At 40.0% G+C, this 19,484-nt stretch overlaps 2 protein-coding genes across 2 annotated transcripts in view; both read left to right on the top strand.

Moving 5' to 3' along the window:
• The first annotated feature begins 601 nt into the window (after positions 1 to 601).
• LOC134096065 (long-chain fatty acid transport protein 2-like) lies at positions 602 to 8,966 on the top strand. The gene is made up of 10 exons (XM_062549812.1): positions 602 to 1,076; positions 1,505 to 1,714; positions 1,915 to 2,073; positions 3,035 to 3,159; positions 5,543 to 5,737; positions 6,067 to 6,157; positions 6,346 to 6,544; positions 7,585 to 7,682; positions 7,785 to 7,915; positions 8,066 to 8,966. Exons 1-10 carry the CDS (start codon positions 602 to 604, stop codon positions 8,240 to 8,242), a joined length of 1,860 nt encoding a protein of 619 aa, XP_062405796.1. The 3' UTR covers positions 8,243 to 8,966.
• Positions 8,967 to 9,629: 663 nt separating this feature from the next.
• The window catches only part of LOC134096064 (long-chain fatty acid transport protein 2-like), a 10,309-nt gene continuing 454 nt past the window's right edge, over positions 9,630 to 19,484 (top strand). The window contains exons 1-9 of the mRNA XM_062549811.1: positions 9,630 to 10,223; positions 10,516 to 10,725; positions 10,929 to 11,087; positions 13,992 to 14,116; positions 14,256 to 14,450; positions 14,523 to 14,613; positions 16,533 to 16,731; positions 17,252 to 17,349; positions 17,471 to 17,601. Coding sequence (XP_062405795.1) covers positions 9,749 to 10,223; positions 10,516 to 10,725; positions 10,929 to 11,087; positions 13,992 to 14,116; positions 14,256 to 14,450; positions 14,523 to 14,613; positions 16,533 to 16,731; positions 17,252 to 17,349; positions 17,471 to 17,601 — 1,683 coding nt within the window. The 5' untranslated portion in view covers positions 9,630 to 9,748. The remainder of the gene's footprint in view (positions 10,224 to 10,515; positions 10,726 to 10,928; positions 11,088 to 13,991; positions 14,117 to 14,255; positions 14,451 to 14,522; positions 14,614 to 16,532; positions 16,732 to 17,251; positions 17,350 to 17,470; positions 17,602 to 19,484) is intronic.

Raw genomic sequence — 19,484 nt, 5'->3', positions numbered from 1 at the left:
TATTGACACCAATGGGCGTAGATATGGATGATCCAACTTTTTGAGCAATGTTGCATTCTAGCATATCAATGGCACTGTACCTATAACAACTCTGACAGAATATGATTTAAAAAAGATTATAATAGTGAACAAACATGAGTCTAATGCTTCATAATTATTAATTTGTAAAGTTCTGAATACATGGAATTCTGCCAGATTCAGACTAAAGGGCCATGTTGGATAAGGTAAAGATTAGGCCATGATGATATGACTGCCACTGGCAAAATGGAATTAATCTTTAGCCATGATAATGCTGCCTTGGTTTTAATGACTTGGTTTAGTTGATTCCACGTGGCATACTGACCAGAAGGCCTACTTTAATTCAGTCAAGGCCAGCAGAAATCGTTATCAGCCAAGGAAGCTTCATAAATTCTGCAATTCGTATGTGTAGGACTAAGGGTTGAGCCATTTTCTCAAGTGTGCAGCCTATTCGAGGGCGATTAAATCCCAATTGCCCCGCCCTCAGTTGAAAAACTTCGATTTTTCCAAACAGTTTGTAAGGGATAATTCGTCAAGGTATTTTTCTTGCAGAAGAAAACACTGAAAACAACTCTCTCAAGGAATGTACATTTTAACCGTTACTTTGGCCACTTTGGTCATCATTCCAGTGTTACTGAAAATATTTGTCCCCTACTTTTGGAAGGATGTATTCTACTTAAAGGATCTGGTTCGGATTTTACTCACGTTTGTTTCACGCAGAAAGAGAAGACCATTATTTTTAGCGGTAGATCGATTTATAGAGCAGTCGGCCCTATATCCTAATAGGACATTTATCTGGTTCGAAAACAAATCCTATTCTTATCAGGATGCGGACAAAGAAAGCAACAAAATTGCGAATGCTTTAAGGGCGCATGCTTGCTTACAGTCGGGGGAAACTGTGGCGCTCTTCATGGGGAACGAACCTACATTTATGTTTACGTGGCTTGCACTCGCAAAACTCGGATGCCCAGTGGCTTTTCTTAATCACAACATCAGATCGAAGTCGTTGCTTCATTGTTTCAGCTGCTGTGATGCGAAAGTCCTCATTGCGGCTGTAGGTAAGGGTCATTACAAGGCGATAATAACAACTGAAGGAAGACATTCAAAGATACTAATGTAACCACTACCAGGTCATGGTGTGGTTGAGCAGGCCTGTATTTGCAAGTATTTGTTCTCTCTTAAGGCCCAATAAGTAGTCATCACTTTTTCAAGGTGGCCTGAAGTGTCTAAAAAGGTCATGATGTTCTATTCACCTTTCCTAAAAAATCTGTTCTCTATCTGTTTCTTTCACTAAATAGGTAGCCTATTTTCTAGATGTTTTTAGTATACACACGCACATACATTATAATGATACTTAAACATATTATTTTGATGTTATCAGGTAGCCTAGGCCTACTTCATCCAGGAACCAGATTCATATTTTACTTTGGTAATCTCTCAATAACCATGAGCAGTATTTGTGTTGATATGTGGTATCTTTTGGCAGAACTTGAGGATGCTCTGACAGAAATCAAGACAGCGTTGGAGGAGAAAGGAGTCCGTGTGTTCATCATGACAAAAGAGTGCCACACCCCTCAGTTTATAAGCTTCACAGACAAAGTTGAATCTGCCTCTGATTTGCCTGTATGTCGTTCACACCGCTCACTAATCACCTTCAAAAGCCCTGCTGTGTATATTTACACATCTGGTACAACAGGTATATAAAAAAAAAAGAACGACTTTAGGCTGACATGGCCATTATGATCAATTCCAGCATCTATATGATTACTAGGCTACTTCGTATTCCATTCATAGATGGCTAATACATACATTACAATTAGCATGAGATGGACTTGGAAATCCGCAGCAGTGGGCTGTGTTGCTGTTTACATGTCGCTCTGTTGTGTGCGCCCTCAGGCCTTCCCAAAGCAGCCATGGTCAGCCAGACCCGACTGTTGGCTGCACTCGCCGTGTTGGCCTCTAACGGTGTCACTGCAGGGGATGTCATCTACCTCAACCTGCCTCTGTACCATACTGCAGGTTTCCTCATTGGGTTCATAGGAACCATCGAAACAGGTAATCCCCCACAGGCTGTTTGTTTTTTAAGGCTACGTATGTTTGATTGGAGTTATACGCATAGACTTCTGAGAATGCTGAGAGACTGAGAATTGTCTGGCTGCTACATGTGCAGGCTTATGGCCCTGATCTTTGAAATCGGTGCATTCACAAGTTCCCCTCTGGAATGGCAATGAAAGAGACCTTTGTGTACCTCAGCTGTTTCATTGAAGTAATCACATAAAAGCTGTCCCTTGGAGAAAAAAAGAAAAGAACTTTAGTGGGTCTCACCTCGGGTCAGTTTTGACCAAGTGGGTTAAAGTTCAAAACACTTTGTTGTAATTCACAGGCCTTCTATCATTCACAATGCTTACACAGGATATGTAGACGGCTTTAGTGTTGCTTTTTAGTTTGTTAATTTATAATGGCTTTTTCTAAAATATGATTGGTATTTGATGTATTTTGTGTGGTATTCCCATAGTTGGCAGAAGAACATAAGATGTTTGTATCCTGTTACCAACAAGTTAAAATGCTTGGAAAGTATATGGTCATTCTGTGAAAGCATATGTTGGGAATTAACTCAGTTTACAAATGCACCTGATGTCTCTGATGGGTGTGGTGATTCTTACTATTGATATCATCTGTGACTATATGATACTCATGCTGCTGTGCTATATCCTCTGCTTGACACTTTTAATGTGAAAATGTTTATGCTATGAATAATTTCAACCCAAGAGTACCATCTAACTGTAGTTCTTATGTAAAGGCTGTTTAAGGCGTTACACAGCGTGCAATGCTTTTGTCTTACGAATAAATCTTCAAAATAAACTGTCTGCACACCTCAGTCTTTATACAAGTTTTTAATAGGCAGCCTAGCTTTCGGTCAAAACGACAATCCTCAGGGCCTCAGGGTCTTACGAAAAAAAATAAAAAAAACTGAAGATCTTTTACACTTCTCATCCTTACTTTCCTCATTTTTTAGGTTCCAGTATTGTTTTACGAAGAAAGTTTTCAGCTTCACAGTTCTGGGATGAATGCAGAAAGTACGACGTCACAGTTATCCAGTACATAGGAGAGGTCATGCGGTATCTTTGCAACACACCAAAGGTGAGAACTTACTTCACAGTTTATCTTAAGCAAGAATAACAGGAAAAAGGCAAAGACATAACAAAATGCAATCACGAGTTCTATCTAATTTACCTTGGTGAATTGCAAAACAAAGTTGTGGTGTAGAATTACACGCTGGTGCTGATCTGGCTCCATATACAGCACCAGCTAAAGGTGCAGACTAAATACTATCAGCGTTACCCCAGGGCAACCAGTTCTGTCTGGTTTTATGGATTTCAGAGGGGGGTCGTGCGCGAGAGCGAGAGCGAGAGCGTCCCAGTGATGTCTCCAGCAGCAAGACAGCCACCAGGGCTGTGCCATACAGTGTGTGCCGCCTCTCAGACACAGTCTGCCCGCACGTCCTCCTCATGCCTTCATTCACATTCACATAGAGCACAGCTGGTGGACAGAAATAGAAATGACCTTGAGAATGTGATTTTTTTTGTTTTTCATAGAACATTGCAGAATGTCCTACGCCAGTCCAGTTTCAGTGTTACACTTTATAATTTGTGTGAACACATATTGTAGTTAAGACAACTGTTAAATCGGACTTTTCATTGTTTTAATAGTGTGTTAGGTCTGTGAGTGCAAACTCATGTTTTATAATCCCTTACATTTATGGGGGGGGGGGGGGGGGGGTATATTTTGGTGCCACTTGGGTGTGGTTGGGAGCAAAGTAAACATTCTTTCTATGGCCATTGAAACTGTATCTAGCTGCAGTGTGGAGGCTCAGGTCACAGATGATCATGTGCTTACTCCCTCAGCCTAAGAATGTTGAGTTTAAAGGCCCAGGCCTCGAATAGCTATTGGCCTTTACTGTAGAATACCAGGTTGAGGATCTATGAAATGGAATATCATGAATACATTACGGAATAGTTTAAGTAGGCTAAGTTGAGAGGGTCATGTTGGATATTTCTGATGATCAAGTAAATAATTACTAACAATAATAATAACAATAATGTTGAAATACTCCACAGTACGTCCGCTGTCTCGTAAAACTATTGATTTATCTGTTGACGTTTTGATCCCATGCCAAAAAAAAAATAATGGATTATTTTTGACTGTTACAACATATAGTAGGATATAACTGAAATATACTGTATCATAGACTCAACATAGACTCAAACATATTATTCAAGTGACACAAGACAACACTGCAGCATCAACAGTTGTATTACAGTTGTGGTACAGTGTGACTGAAATCCAGGACTAATGACATTTATGGGAATCGCACGCCTATCCTAGAGCTGAATTACCATATCAAATGTACGAATGGGCACATGCACTGTAAGGCATTTCCACTTGGCTGTTCCACAGCATTGGCAAAAATAGACTTCACTCTTATTTCTGCGCCCCACTTGACACCGCTGGGCTATCATGTTTTTTGAGCTTTCAATCACTGCGAAAAGAGAGCTTCTTCATTTCACACACACATAACAAAGTTGTTAAAAATGCACGTGTTCATGTGTTTGAAAGCCATACCTCATCCCAACAGTGTGGAAAAGCATACTATGCAGAGAAAGTGCTTGCCCATTTATGACTGCCATCTGGCCTCCTCAATTATATTGGCACCCTTTGTAAAGAGGAGTAAAAAGGGTTATACATAAATCACCTCTTCAGTAAAGTAGATGTATTCTGATAAATACATTTCAGAATTGTATTGTATAATGTTCTGTTTATTTGTTTTGTGTTTACCCCTGCATTTAATACTTTCTTTCATTTCTCTTTGCCAATAAGACAGCACTTGTTTTTCTTGTCTCACAAAGTTGGACGATACAAGCAGGGGATTTAAGACTTTTCCTCTTTACAGAATTTAGTCAGATCACTCCGGTTATCCAGATTCCTAGGTCTTGTCTCATTCATCCTCCTCTTTAGCTCACCCACTGGTTTTGTAAAGAGTCTAGGGGACGGAGTCGGTCATGACAGTGGCTTCATTCTGAGTCCAGTAAAACACCTTTTGTGTTGATCTGGACATACAGTATGTTTGGATCCTTGTCCTGCTGGTTGACCCAAACTGAACTATATTGTGAGAAGAATCTTAAGGTGATGATACATTTACCTTTTTTTGTAATGCACATTCACCAAAGGTGAATTTCCTGTAAGCCCTTTTACTTATTTTTACCAAGGGTGTCAATAATTACGGATAATAATGGATTTCTCCGTATATAGGATTTTCTGACGACCTGCAGTTCGAAACTCTTTTCACTCAACCACAAATCCTGTAATCAGTCAGATAATTCCCGAATAGAATTAGTAGTCTAATCAGAAGTTGTTGTTCACTGGGACACGCGTGTGTTGATATGAGTTTGTCTTCACACTTCTTGCTTTTTCTCTGCTTTTGGTGACATGAGTCTGAGCAAAATCCTTCTGTGTTTTCCTCTAGAAACAAAATGATAAAGACCATAAAGTGAGACTTGCCATTGGCAATGGCCTTCGCCCAGACGTATGGAGGGAGTTTCTGAATCGTTTTGGCAACATTCAAATTCGAGAGTTCTATGCGTCCACTGAGGGAAATGTGGGATTTGTCAACTACATCGGCAAAATTGGTGCAATCGGCCGTGTCAACCTTTTCCATAAGGTAAGATCTGCTTAAAAATGATGATAGTGTCATAATTTGTGGTTAAACGCACCCCAGCTGTGAAATGTCAAGCTATCTAATAAGCTGAAGTGAGTGAGGGCATATTGCCAAATATTATGATGCTAAGTTTCATAAGCATTTTTATGTCTATGTTCAGTATATGGGCAAAGACCCCATACCTCTTTGTCAGTCTTGCAGAGGAGCACTGACCCTTCACATAGTAAATAAAGAACACTTTGACCTGGAAACCTGCTATTGTCTGTTTAATAATAGATATTTTTAGTGTCTAAGTATGAGACGTAGTTTCTAACCAAATTTATTCCTTGCAGTCACTTTTTCCTTATGCCTTGCTAAAATATGATACTGAGAGAGATGAGCCAGTGAGGAACGCCAAAGGTCTCTGTATAAAAGCACCCAAAGGTGAGTACTTCACTAGACAGACAGATTTACTGATCCGATTTTATTGATGCACCATACAGCTAGTTCTTTCCTCACCACTCTGGATTCACAAACTCATTTGTCATGGAGTTTAACTGTTGTTTTTATTTATCCGTGGTTGTGTTGTTGATGTGATTATGATCCGCTCCCTTACACATGTTTTATTCCAGGAGAGACCGGACTGCTGGTTTCAAAGATAACAGACATCGCTCCTTTTGTGGGATACGCTAATAACCAACAGCAGACTGAGAAGAAGAGGCTTCGAAATGTTTTTAAGAAAGGGGACCTGTATTTCAACAGTGGAGATCTTTTGAAAATCGATTGGGACAACTTCATCTACTTCCAGGATCGTGTTGGAGACACTTTTAGGTTCAAATCCTTACTCCCTGAATATGCTAAACTAGCTCTGTGCACAGATATTCAGATATTCTTTATGCTGACTGCTGACTATGTTTTTTCAGCCTGATATGAAATCTTCACTGATATAAGTGGATCAATTCCTTGCTAAACTAGGTTATGTTTGATCAGTTATCTTCCATTTACTTGCATAATCACGGAGAATGTCATGTGTCTCAGATATATGGGTGATGATCTATTTCATGTCTAATGCCTCAACAATTGATCTCTAAAGAAGGCTTTATTTTACAACACAATACGAACTCCAGAGAGGCGCTGTAGTCTGTCTCTGCACAGACAAGGTAAAACCGCACCTTAAAACCAAATGATGTATTATACCAACACAGATGGAGGGGTTCAGCATATGGAAGGTGGTCTTTGTTATTATAACAAACAAGCTGGCTGTGTTTGTCTGCAGTGACACACAGTATATGTAAGGTCCAAAGAAACAGTACAACTTTCCCTGTGGTCAGATGCCAGGCAACATGGTATCAGTATCCCTAACTCATGCCATCTGGAAAAGTGGATGTGAAGGGAAGATTTGCACATACCAACATTTCATGAACCTGTTTAATGCACAACATGTATTATCAGTGAAAGTCTGACTGACAGACTGCAATGTGCATCTCACGCTGCCCAAAGTGCCTGGAGGAAAGATAAATGAGTCAAAATAAAGTCACAACAAAACGTTGTGCCCTTAGAACTAAATTAAATGTTAAACGTGCAAGCTTCTCCAGTAGCTCCCAAAAATCATGTTTCAATTACACAGTACAGGTTATATGTTGACCTACCACGTGTGAAGAAAGATTGGTTGGAATTCTGGTTGGTCTGCTTGCTCTGATTACTTCTCTGGTTTGGAAATGAGAAGCTGCATAGGCCAGCAGGCCAATTTCACAATCCTGTTATGATGCTCCTATAAATGCTCCTTTTTTAAATATGCAACTCAAGTTGAATGAAGCCAAAACCATTGTCAAAGAGTTCAGAATGATTTTATTCTGTATTTTCTCTAACAGGTGGAAAGGAGAAAATGTGGCAACAACTGAAGTCTCGGATATTGTAACAATGATTGACTTTGTAGAGGAGGCCAATGTGTATGGAGTTCAAGTTCCAGGTATGAACTGAAACCTTTTCATCAATGTCTCATATTCACTACTCCGCTGTCAGTGCAGTGGTGTATTCTTGCTAAGAAATACTGTTGCATTGTTTTCTGAAGGCCATGAAGGGAGAATTGGGATGGCTGCAATAACAATAACAAAAGGAAAAGAGCTGGACTGTAAGAAAATGTTCAGCCATGTCTCTAGTTATCTCCCTGCATATGCCCAACCACGCTTCATCAGAATACAGGTAACCCTTTTGGCCTTTTGTTCTGAATGTGATAGGATGCATGCCATTATCTATTGTATATCAATCAATCCTAGTGTAATAAGTCACAGCACTGAGGTTGTATTGAAAATCCACCGATTCCTGGAAACTGCTAACCTATATGACTTCCAGAATTGTGTTGAGGTTACGGGAACGTTCAAGCAAATGAAGAAGACGGTAGTGGAAGAAGGCTTCAACCCCACCTTGGTAACTGATCCCCTTTTTTTCCTGGATGACAAAGACAAGAGTTATGTACCTATGACTGAGGACATTTATCAGGCAGTTGTATGCGGAAATAAGAAGTTATGAATCAGATATGACACATACTATTCCTTTGGATTAAATCCACAAAGGTGCTTGCTCTCTGGATCTGTTTGTTCGTATTTTCACAATGAGAATTAGTATAATGAATATTTTTTGTGCATTGCTTGTATTTCTTTATATGATTTCACCTCAGGGACTATGCCTATATTTCCCCCAAGACAAAATGATGTGTTAGTAATGCCTAGAGAAATGAACAGAAATGGCAATATCTTTGTAATCTTACATTTGAATAAAACAATTATCTAAACTGCTTATATCTAAACTGTACTGACCAATATCTGCAGATATCCATGGACAAAGTTAGTGACCCCATTCGATTACCTTTCATGACTCAAGGACAATTCCAATTCCCTGATAGTGTATCTTAGAACTTGCAGATAAAGAGGTTAAACATTGATATGCGGAAAGGAACCTACTTCTGTTAAGTGTTACAACTGTATGAGTGAGTGAGTACGTGCCTGATTTGTGATTCAGCCAACATGATGTGTAATGCAAAATTTGGCATTATGGTCTTACACAAAATGTCAGCATAATATTGCCAATCAGTGGAGGTTTGATGGCAATATCAAATATGCATAGAGCCATGTTGGTGCAAGAGGTTGTTGATCACTAATTGTATAAATCCTGAAAATGGTTGTAGATGACTAATTGTTATTTGAACACAGTGTGTTTCACAAAATAAACAGTACAAATGTAAGCCTTACAGAAATGTTTTGGTGACAGATTTTTCACATTGAGTGTAATTTCACATTTAAATCAATTCAATCCACATTTTGTGTTTTGGCATCATTATAGTGTAAGAGAAGTGCTGTTTGCACATCAAACACTCCAGTTGGTAAATTTGCAAACATTCCACAATCTTGATGGCTAGTGTGCCCGTTTTATTCCATTGTACAAATACATACACCAATGCTTATCAAACCCTTGTGTTTATGCCAGTAAGGCATTTGACAAACAAGTGAACTGCAATATATGCATGGGTGCTACATTTGAAATGCCTTATTTGAGTGTAATGTTATACCCTTTAATTTAAGTAACACTATCCAAATCTCTCTGTCATAGCCTACTGCATGTGCACTATATCAACAGATTAGGTGAATGCCACAGACCTGACCACTTCTTTGTCCTTATCCATATTTAGGGCCAGAGCATGCGCTTGGGTGACCATGCTCACAGTCTCTGCTCACATTCAGAGACATCTTCTTCCAGGCCCGTTTCTTTACTTCTTCCCAGACTCCTTTGCTTCTGCTTTTCTTTAGCTGTTATACTACTTTTTGCCACAAGGTGGCCACAAAGCCCAATAATGGCCCCTAGTACTATATTTCTTTCTAAGGGATATTTAATCTGGTCAGTGATGAAATGCTGGTCAGTGATTTCAAAAAAAAAAAAAAAAAAAAAGACTCCCATAGCTGTGTTTTGTTGTGTTGGCACTACTGCATACTTTTGGTTTATCTGGAAGAAATTTGAGCCGACTTGTTCAGAACCGTCAACATGTTAACTTTGATCTGTATTTGTTTTGGGGTAGTTTTGCTTTTTCTTGGTCTTCACATCCGATTTCCCTACTTTAGACATGACTGTCTGTACATTTTGAAACTTTTAAAAGTGAGATCAAGGAGAAAAGAGTTCCGAAAGAGGAAGCCTTTCTACACCATCCTGGACTGTTTTTTGGACACTGTCAAAAGACAACCAGACAAGCCATTCATTGTTTTCGAGGGTCTCATTTACTCCTACGAGGACATTGACAAGCAGAGCAATAGAGTGGCATGGACTCTGAGGACCCAGGCCAGACTGCGCCAGGGGGATACTGCAGCTCTGTTCGTGACTAACGAGCCTTGCTTTGTGTGGCTGTGGCTCGGCTTGTGCAAACTTGGCTGTGCAGTCTCCCTGTTGAATTGCAATATCAGATCGAGAGCTCTGCTGCACTGCTTCTCCTGTTGTGATGCGAGTGTTCTCATTGCTTCAGGAGGTAAGGGATCAGCATTTGACTCGTCATCTTAATCAGCAGATTCATTTTCCAGGGACTCGTGTCTAATTGATTTGAAATGACTCATTAATTTTAAAACACTTTAGCTATTTAGGGCCAGTTACAAAACATGAGTGGGCTAAGCAATTTAGCACTGTGCAAGCCTCTATTGTCTAAGCTTCTTTGGCTATCTTTTTGCCATCATCTTCCCCAGATTTGTGCACTGCACACAACCCTGTGCAAACCTCTGTTGCCTAACCTTCTTTGGCTATCATTTTGTAATGATCTTCTCCAGATTTGAAGGACCCTATAGTTGAAGTGCTTCCAACACTACGGAAGCAGAATGTCTCAGTGTTCATCCTCAGTAAGGAGTGTGACACAGAGGGGATGGAAGCCCTCTCAGATCAGATCGCAAAGGCCTCGGATAAACCTGTACCACCAGCACTCAGGTCAAAGGTCACCATGGGATCCCCAGCACTCTACATTTACACATCCGGCACCACAGGTGCGCTGGCCTTTGCATTCTGTCTACCTCATGATAAAGACAATGACTATAAATGTTAGCAGTTATACACATTCTAATTGGTATTTTGATTTTGATGCATGCATATTTGTTTAAAATGTATTAACATTCATATGTAGTGCAATAGATGGACATTGAGTTAATGATCATTCATAAAAGATTTCATCCACAACTGGTCTGCCTAGGTCACCCCAAAGCTGGCCTAGTTACTCATGATAAAGTGTGGGGGCCCTCTTTCTTTCTGCTCCTGGCTGGGGTCACCTCAGATGATGTCATCTACACGCCCCTCCCACTCTACCATGCTGCAGCCCTCGTCATAGGGGTGTGTGGAGCCATAGAGCGGGGTACGTGGTAGCAAGGTGTGGGTGTGTGTGTGTGTGTGTGTGTGTGTGTGTGTGTGTGTGTGTGTGTGTGTGTGTGTGTGTGTGTGTGTGTGTGTGTGTGTGTGTGTGTGTGTGTGTGTGTGTGTGCGTGTGTGCGTGTGCGCGTGCGCGTGTGCGTGCGCGTGCGCGCATACAATCAAAATTATAGCAAGGTGTGTGTGTGTAATAGCAAGGTGTGTGCGTGTGTATACAATCAAAATTATAGCAAGGTGTGTGTGTGTAATAGCAAGGTGTGCGTGTGCGTGTGCGCGTGCGCGTGCGTGTGCGTGTGCGCGTGCGCGTGCGCGTGTGTATACAATCAAAATTGTGCTACACACAAAACACAAGTACACAAGCATGTGTGGTCGTAGCTACCATTCCTAGATCTCATCAGATCAGAGCTTTTAAAGACTGTTGTCACAAGTCATTTCATTTACTCTAGAGCAAGGTCCAGCTCAGCCACTTTGTGTGCAACATGCACTCTGACCACATTCAAAGTTCAGGACTCTTTCTAACTCCAGTTAATCATTCACTCACAACATAGACAACAGTTGCTGAATTCTGTATTAAGTGACCATCTTTTTCCACTTCATTTGGATATGAAGCCAATAATATTGATTAGCCCAATAACCTTTTTCTCTGTCTCAATGACATTAAGGATCGGATGGACAACAAAACAGTAGTCACCACCAAGTACTGTCAACACTGTAAGCAAGGCTCTTGGCCCCCTGTCTGTTTATCATCACAGTGTTGTTAAGAACCTGCAGGTGTTTTCCTAGGCTCCTCTTTGACTTTTAATGAGCAAGTCAATCGTGTTGTCAAGGGAAGTCCTTCCTCTCTTTCAGTGATTTAGACATTCTTATCCATGTCTTTACAGTGGCGTAGCGTAGTTGCGCAAGGCCCCGGTGCAAGTCTGGCGCTGGACCCCCCCCCCCCCCCCGCTCCCCCGCTCCCCCGCTATCTCGACCCATCCTTGTATATCTCAAGACACACACCGACCGACCACAGAGGGAAAGAACGCACGCACGGTCATTATTACATGGACAGCGACTATTTGCGTAACCTGCACACAGCCTACGATCAAAAACAGAACGCATACAAATTCATTCAACTGAACACACCACGTTCCCTTGCAGCACAACAATGGCCTCATGAAAGAATACACTGAGGGCGGCTTGACGCCGAAACGCGTTTGTTTTATAGGCATGGTGCTACAATAAAGTATAAGATAACTAGTGAGTGTGGTTCTTTTGCACATTGGAATACGATATTTAACTCGCACCCGAAGAAGGAGATATCTTGGAGTTTGAGCGCGCCTCTCTCTGCAAACTCATCAAAGAACAAACAGACACATAAATTATGGCACAGCGGCCATTTAACTATGTACGCCGATCAGTTGCCGTATAAAAAAACACTTGCACTCACCCGTCAGAAGTGTACTTTGCGTGCCTTCTGCTCAGCAAACTCGTTAACTATCGTGGTGAAATCCAATTTCCTCGCCCTGTCATTTTCGATGGAGAGTAGCCTATGGCCAATCCACTCAATCGCTCCTGACCCATGGCACTCCTGAGATAGGTCTTTATTAATTTGCTGACTTTCCACGACTTTAGTAAGAGTAGTAGGCCTAGCCTATACATGTTTACATTTGCTAGCATGTGCAGCAGCCTATGATCAGAGATGACGTAAAGATGTTATGACTGGACAAACAGATTTCCCAGCAGGCCATGTGACAACATCTTGTAAGTTGACGATAAAATAATCAAAAATTGTATTAGTTTTATTGATTCATTTTGATTCTAACATTGAAATATCATTAGTAAAATCAAAATGATATGAAAAGTAGGAGAAAATACAAGAATTGGGGAATGGATAGGTGCCACCATGAGACCAAGTTGTAGGAGATAGTGAAGCAGTTAAGTAGCAATCGGTTTCCACTAATAGGTAATTCCGAAGAGCCGGCGTCATGATGACAATAGTTGACTTTATGTCGCATAGCTGGGAGGCGCTGGACAAATTCCGAATTGTGAAGGGCCCTACGAAGCTCAAGGGCCCCGGTGCGTTGCACCGCTTGCACCGTCGCACGCTACGCCCCTGTGTCTTTATTTCCTCAAGGCTTGATTACTGCAGCTCACTGTGTAGGTTTAACTAAATCCAGCCTGAATAGACTCCAGCTGGTCCAAAATGCTGCTGCCAGACTTTCTCTGTCTATGCCCCCCAGCTCTGGAATAGCCTTCCTGATGAAGTCAAATCCTGCCCCACTATCAGTAGCTTTAAATTCAACCCAAAGACCTACCTTATCTCTTCTTCCTAGCTTTTAACACTCCCGGACCCCTTCGCCTCTCCCCCAAATGTTATTTATTTCTTTGATATTTTCTTTGACAATACTTTATTATCTCCCCCCCCCCCCATTTTTGTTGTTATTTTCCTTAGGCTAACATTAATACAAGTGTCAATGACCGTGTCAGCCCGGGGTAATAGTGTAACCCCAATGGACAGTACAGGACCTTTTGCTGAAAAGAGACTAAAGTGACTCATTGTAGGGCAATAGCAGTGGCTGTTTTGTGTTGATGTTGTGCTCCATATGCCCAGGGAGAGGTGGGATTGTTTACGATATCTGTAATGATGAGGATGATGACCACAACGGTCTTTCTTGTCATCATTTCCAACCTCATCAATTTTCCATTCAGTCAAATCCAATCAATCTATTCTCTGTGTACCTCAGCACCTTTTTATCCAATCAAGTGCAGTTTGTGACATTTTTCACTCTGCCACAGCTCTCCAGTACCTTACTGGCTCTGTCAAATGTGCTTGACACCAGCACAGTAAACCTCTTAGTACTCCAATCAGTAAATAAAATTCATGGCACAATTTCTTTGTTGTGCACAGGTGTAACAGTTGTCCTGAGACGAAAGTTTTCTACCTCACAGTTTTGGGATGACTGCAGAAAGTATAATGTGACTGTCATTCAGTACATAGGTGAAACATTACGCTATCTCTGCAACTCACCCAAGGTATCATCATAACTATCCTCAGATACTAAAAATGTGACTTCAAATGATAATGCAAAAAATGATGTTTTTACATACTTGTGATTGGTTAGTTTATTGTTCTGATTCTGATTAAACATGTATCATCTAACTGCACTCATAGAAAGCGAGTGACGGAGAACACAAAGTCAGACTCGCTATAGGAAATGGACTCCGTGCGGACGTTTGGAGCAACTTCAGGAGTCGTTTTGGAGAAGTGGAAATCAAGGAGTTTTATGGAGCAACCGAAGGCAACATAACTTTCATGAATTACCCTGGAAAAATTGGTGCAATAGGACGTGTCAATTTCTTCCAAAAGGTAAGTCATTCCTTTTGGGGTTTTTTATATTTGTAACATTGAGCACTGAACATTGTTTGTGTTGTTTTGCAGAGACTGTCCCCTTATGGTTTAATAAAGTTTGATTCAGAGCGAGAGGAACCGGTGAGAGACTCCAATGGCTTGTGCATAGCCACACCTAAAGGTCTGTTTGTAATAATTTACAGAGACAAAAATGTTGTTATGATTATGGTTATTGCATTCAGCAGATGCTTTTAAGACACTTTTGTCATAAAGAATATGAGCATTACAATAGGGGAAGATCACGCAGTAACAGAGTTATACTCCTTTTCGATTGGTTGGTTCCACTCAGCCACTCACAATGTAAGAGCAATATGTCAGTCTGTATGTGCCTGCATGTCCTTAAATGGTATCGCAAAATGGTCTGGTGACATTGAATTTTTATATGATTTTAAAACCAGAAAGTGAGAGTCAACATCATCAAACAGACGGTTCTCAAAATATAATATTACAAAAACTCATCTCATATAAAAGTGTTTCTAAACTTACGACCCAAGATTTTGTGTCTGTGACATGGGTAACAAAGTTATGTTCGAATTGTTAAAACAAAATCTAATTTTGTATGGTTGTATTTTTGTATTGTTCCCAGTAGTAATAGTATGTTTTATCATAATGAAAGGGAAAAAACAGCTTAAAGTAGATGCAAATGTTTTTGTAAGTATATTTTTTGGGGCTTTTGATGCCTTTACTGTGATGTGGAGAGGTGACAGGAAGCGAGTGGGAAAGAGAGTCGGGGTGGGATCGGGAAAGGACCACGGGAATCAAATCTGGCTTACTGGCATACGGTGAAGGTGCCCCAGCTAGTTGCGCCACTGCTGAGGCCGGAGTAATTCATATTAACCTGACAATATTTTTGCATGAATGATCTACTATGATATACTAAATCAAGAATCCTTCTTTCGGAAATTATAAAAATGTTTGGGCTTAATGCCATTGAGGGAGGGGGGGAAATACTGCATTTCATGGTAACAGAGTTACAGAACACCATCAGCACACAAGTTTCCTAAAAACCCTTTAGATATTATGTTTAGATATAAAGTTGGTCAAATCTTTTGGAACTTCCATAAATATCAATCCATAAAGATAAATATCAAAATCCTAATGCCTGCACTCCACTTGCCATTATCTTTAAAATGCTTTAACTTTTGATATAGGACATAGAAACAAACTTTAAACTGCTTTGTAAACTTGAACTGATTCATAATTATATCAGATGTGTTTTGTAGAGATACAGTGGGGAGAAAATGTATTTCATACCATGCTAAAGTTTCCTAAAAAGAGGAATATAAAATCATCATTTGACAATTGATCTTAATGTCTTAATTAAAAAAATAGTAAAAATAAAACCAAGTACACCAATTTTCTTTGTGATTGAAGTATGTATCGTAAATAAATAAATGTTCGGGGGAAGGAAGTATTTGAATACTTTGAATTTCTCCTTGGGGATCAATAAATCTATCTATCTATCTATCTATCTATCTATCTTTGACCCCCAATGTAACCCTATGGGAATTTAACACATAGGGTTAACATTGGGGCAGGCAGATTTTTATTTTTTAAGGCCAGCTTTTTCATGGATCCAGGATATTATGAGTTCCCTTGGCCGTTGGAATTAAAATAGCCCCACATCATCACATACCCTTCACCAGAGATTGGCATGGTGCTTTTTCCAGTAGGCCTATTAGCCTGTTTGATGCTCATTGAGCTCAATGCAAATCAAACAGGCTAATAGTATAGTAATAATGATATCAATAATAATATCATATCAATTACGTAAACAAACAAAACCATAAACATAGAAACCATAACTCTAAGAATTAATTAATTAATCAAGTGTAAGCTGAACGGAAGAGTAAAAGATTTGTCTTTACAGAATTGTGAGCCGGTAATTTGTCAATGCTCTTAAACTTTACCTTCAGAACAAATGCAATGCATCCTTTTATTTCAATCATATCAATAATCAAATTTCAAATGCTGTATTTTGCATTGCATCGTTTGTCAAGATAAATTCATTCTCAAAAAGTACCAAATTTTGCTTTGTAGGTGAAGCTGGCCTTTTGGTATCAAAAATTACCACAATTGCTCCATTCTTGGGATATGCAGGAAATCCTGAACAAACAGAGAAGAAAAAGCTTCATGACGTCTTTCAAAAAGGAGATCTCTATCTAAATAGTGGAGATCTGCTGATGATCGATCAGGATAACTTCATTTACTTTCAGGATCGGATTGGGGACACTTTCAGGTTCGTCTGGTCAGGTATTGTTTATTTATATATCAAGAAGTCTTTTAAATGTGACACGTCAGAATATTACTGTGCAATACACCACCATCGTACTTGTCAGAACAGGATTGCCACAAAATGCCACAAGAACTCTTATTATAATATCACTCACTGTGCAAAATGATCACTTGTTACAAACTGGAAAATGGTATGCTAAATGTTTAAATATCCGATAGAGAAAGAGAATGCAGATGATATCAGTTAAGTGAGGAAACTTAAGAGAAATCCCACTTGCACAATCCTCTACCGAGTCATCACTTACTGTATGTGAAAGTTGTAATACCATATGGACTAGATAAGTTGGTTATTGCCCCTTTTCTCATCCCATGCGACCTTCTGTCCCCGCCAAATTGCCATCATCATCATCATCATCCTGTGTCATAAAGTGTTTATTCAGTAGAGTTAATGAATGAGTGGGCCTTCCGATGTTGTTGTTAAGTGTTCAATGAGACATGTGTTTTTTTTTTATTGAATCATTCAGATGGAAAGGCGAGAATGTTGCTACAACTGAGGTTGAGGATGTCCTGGCAGAGCTGCATTTCATTGAGAATGCCACTGTCTATGGTGTCAGAATGCCAGGTACTGTACAATGTGAGATAACGATTTCATTGTCAAGCCAGAGCTTGTGCCCACTGTATCTGATCTAAGATCTAAGATCTGTAGCTCATATCTGCATCATCTAAACTGGAAATCTCTCCAGGTCATGAAGGGAGGATAGGCATGGCTGCCGTAACAATAAAAGCAGGTAGAGAGATTCACTGCTCTGAGACTTTCACACATGTGGCCAATTGCTTACCATCTTATGCTCGACCAAGATTCATCCGGATTAAGGTATGCCCTAGTCTATTGTAATGCATGTGAGTTAGGGCTGGGACAACGCATCGACTTAACCGATTAGTTCGACGCAAAAAATACGTCGGTTCAAAATATGCGAATCGACACGTCGTCAAAATCAAAACAAGGTTGGCGGCAACGTGAGTGACTCCTCAGAATTTCAAAAGTGCAAGGCACTGCAGCACGCACTCGTTCCTCTACTGCGTTTCTCTAACTATGGGCCGCGGACGGAGCTGCACCGGTCCGCAATGTAGAGAGACTGCTGGTCTGTGAGGCGTGGAGTGAAATTAGGCTCGGTGCTTCACCTGATAATTTGCTGCGCAATTGATGAAGCAACCGCGGCCCGACAGAAAAAGAAAACAAAAGTTTCAGCAACCAGGAGGAAATACTTGCTAATTCGGTGTGAATAAACATACAGCAACACAATGAAGTGTTGGTATGAGCGTTCATTGAATGCATGCATGTGCGTGTTTGCGCGACAGAAACTGAAACTAATCGATAACGTTGGTGGCAAGTTCCGTTCAACCTTCTGTTTAATTATTTAACGACGTTTAATAGAACAACGTGGATTCTTGATACAGAGCAGAGTATAGTTCAGTCAAATTTGAATATGGTCAAAAGATTGTAGCCTTAGTCTTTCATCTAAAAATCTCCAGATCAGTGATTTACATCTGCTCGGCCGTAATACATAGACTAAAGTTGGTACGTGTTTCCTGAATCCTTACATTCAGAGATTCAAATGGAATTTCATTAAAAAGCATGTCAATTTTGTCTCCATTTGCCTACAAGAGTTTGATGCTTGCATGAGGGAAACATCCCAAAACAATAGCACCCATATTATTGCTGTTGTTTTCAGAAGTACTGTATTTGTCATGCAACCATTACCATGCAAAAGCTATGTAAGGGATAATCAATGACGCGCCGTGCGTTTATAGGAAAATAATGCACGTTCGAAGTGGTAATAAGGACCCGACGCCGCAGGCGGAGGGGACTTTACACTTCGATAAGTGCATTATTTTCCTATAAACGCACAGGGCGCGCCTTATTACCACTTCGAACGTGCATTATTTTCCTATAAACGCACAGGGCGCGGAGTTGATTATCCCGCTTATACCACTGCTACTATCATTTTCGTTTATATTGCCGCCGTCTTAGATACAACATTGCTGTTTTTACCGTTACATTCACATTGGCGAATTAATATTCAAGTGTAATAAGCCCAAAAGAAGGGAACTACTTCATAGCCGTGCGGTATATAGAAAAATAATGCACGTTCCAAATAGCGCATCACAATAGGAAATTTGACCAAGCAGTGGTATAATGTAATTATACTGTATCTTACATTACTAAAGCAGGTCTCTGATTTTTTCACAAACTTTTTGTGAACAATGTTAGCATTTAAAACATTGACTGCTTTGAAGTGAAAGTACACTTAATACAGCATAATAATAATTATAATAATGATCATCATAATGATGATTTGATGGGGGTATACAGTATGTGTAGGTGGGCCCTATGGCCCCAAAGTCCCAAAGACTTAAAATAAGCCTACTTAACTTGTCATTTTATTGATGGCAGTTGGGATCTTATCCCCTTCAATTTGACAACACTCCCAGTGTTTTCAAGGCTTCAAGGTTTTATTGAATGCTACCTCTGACTTAGAATGCATTACTTTGCACTTGCATAGTCTTTCATTTTGGAATTTTAAGAGCAATAAACATACATTGCAATGTTTTATTTCATTCAGATATGTAAATCAACATGTATATATTGCAATTAGTCAATTAGTGGGGAGATAATCGATAATCGAATCGAATCGAAATCGAATCGAACTGAAAAAATGAATCGTTAGATTAATCGATGCATCGAAAAAATAATCG

Source organism: Sardina pilchardus, chromosome 11 (genome assembly GCF_963854185.1).
Source record: "Sardina pilchardus chromosome 11, fSarPil1.1, whole genome shotgun sequence".
Classification (NCBI taxonomy): domain Eukaryota; kingdom Metazoa; phylum Chordata; class Actinopteri; order Clupeiformes; family Clupeidae; genus Sardina; species Sardina pilchardus.
Note: the sequence above shows the minus strand (reverse complement) of the source record. Positions and strands in the feature narration are given on the sequence as shown.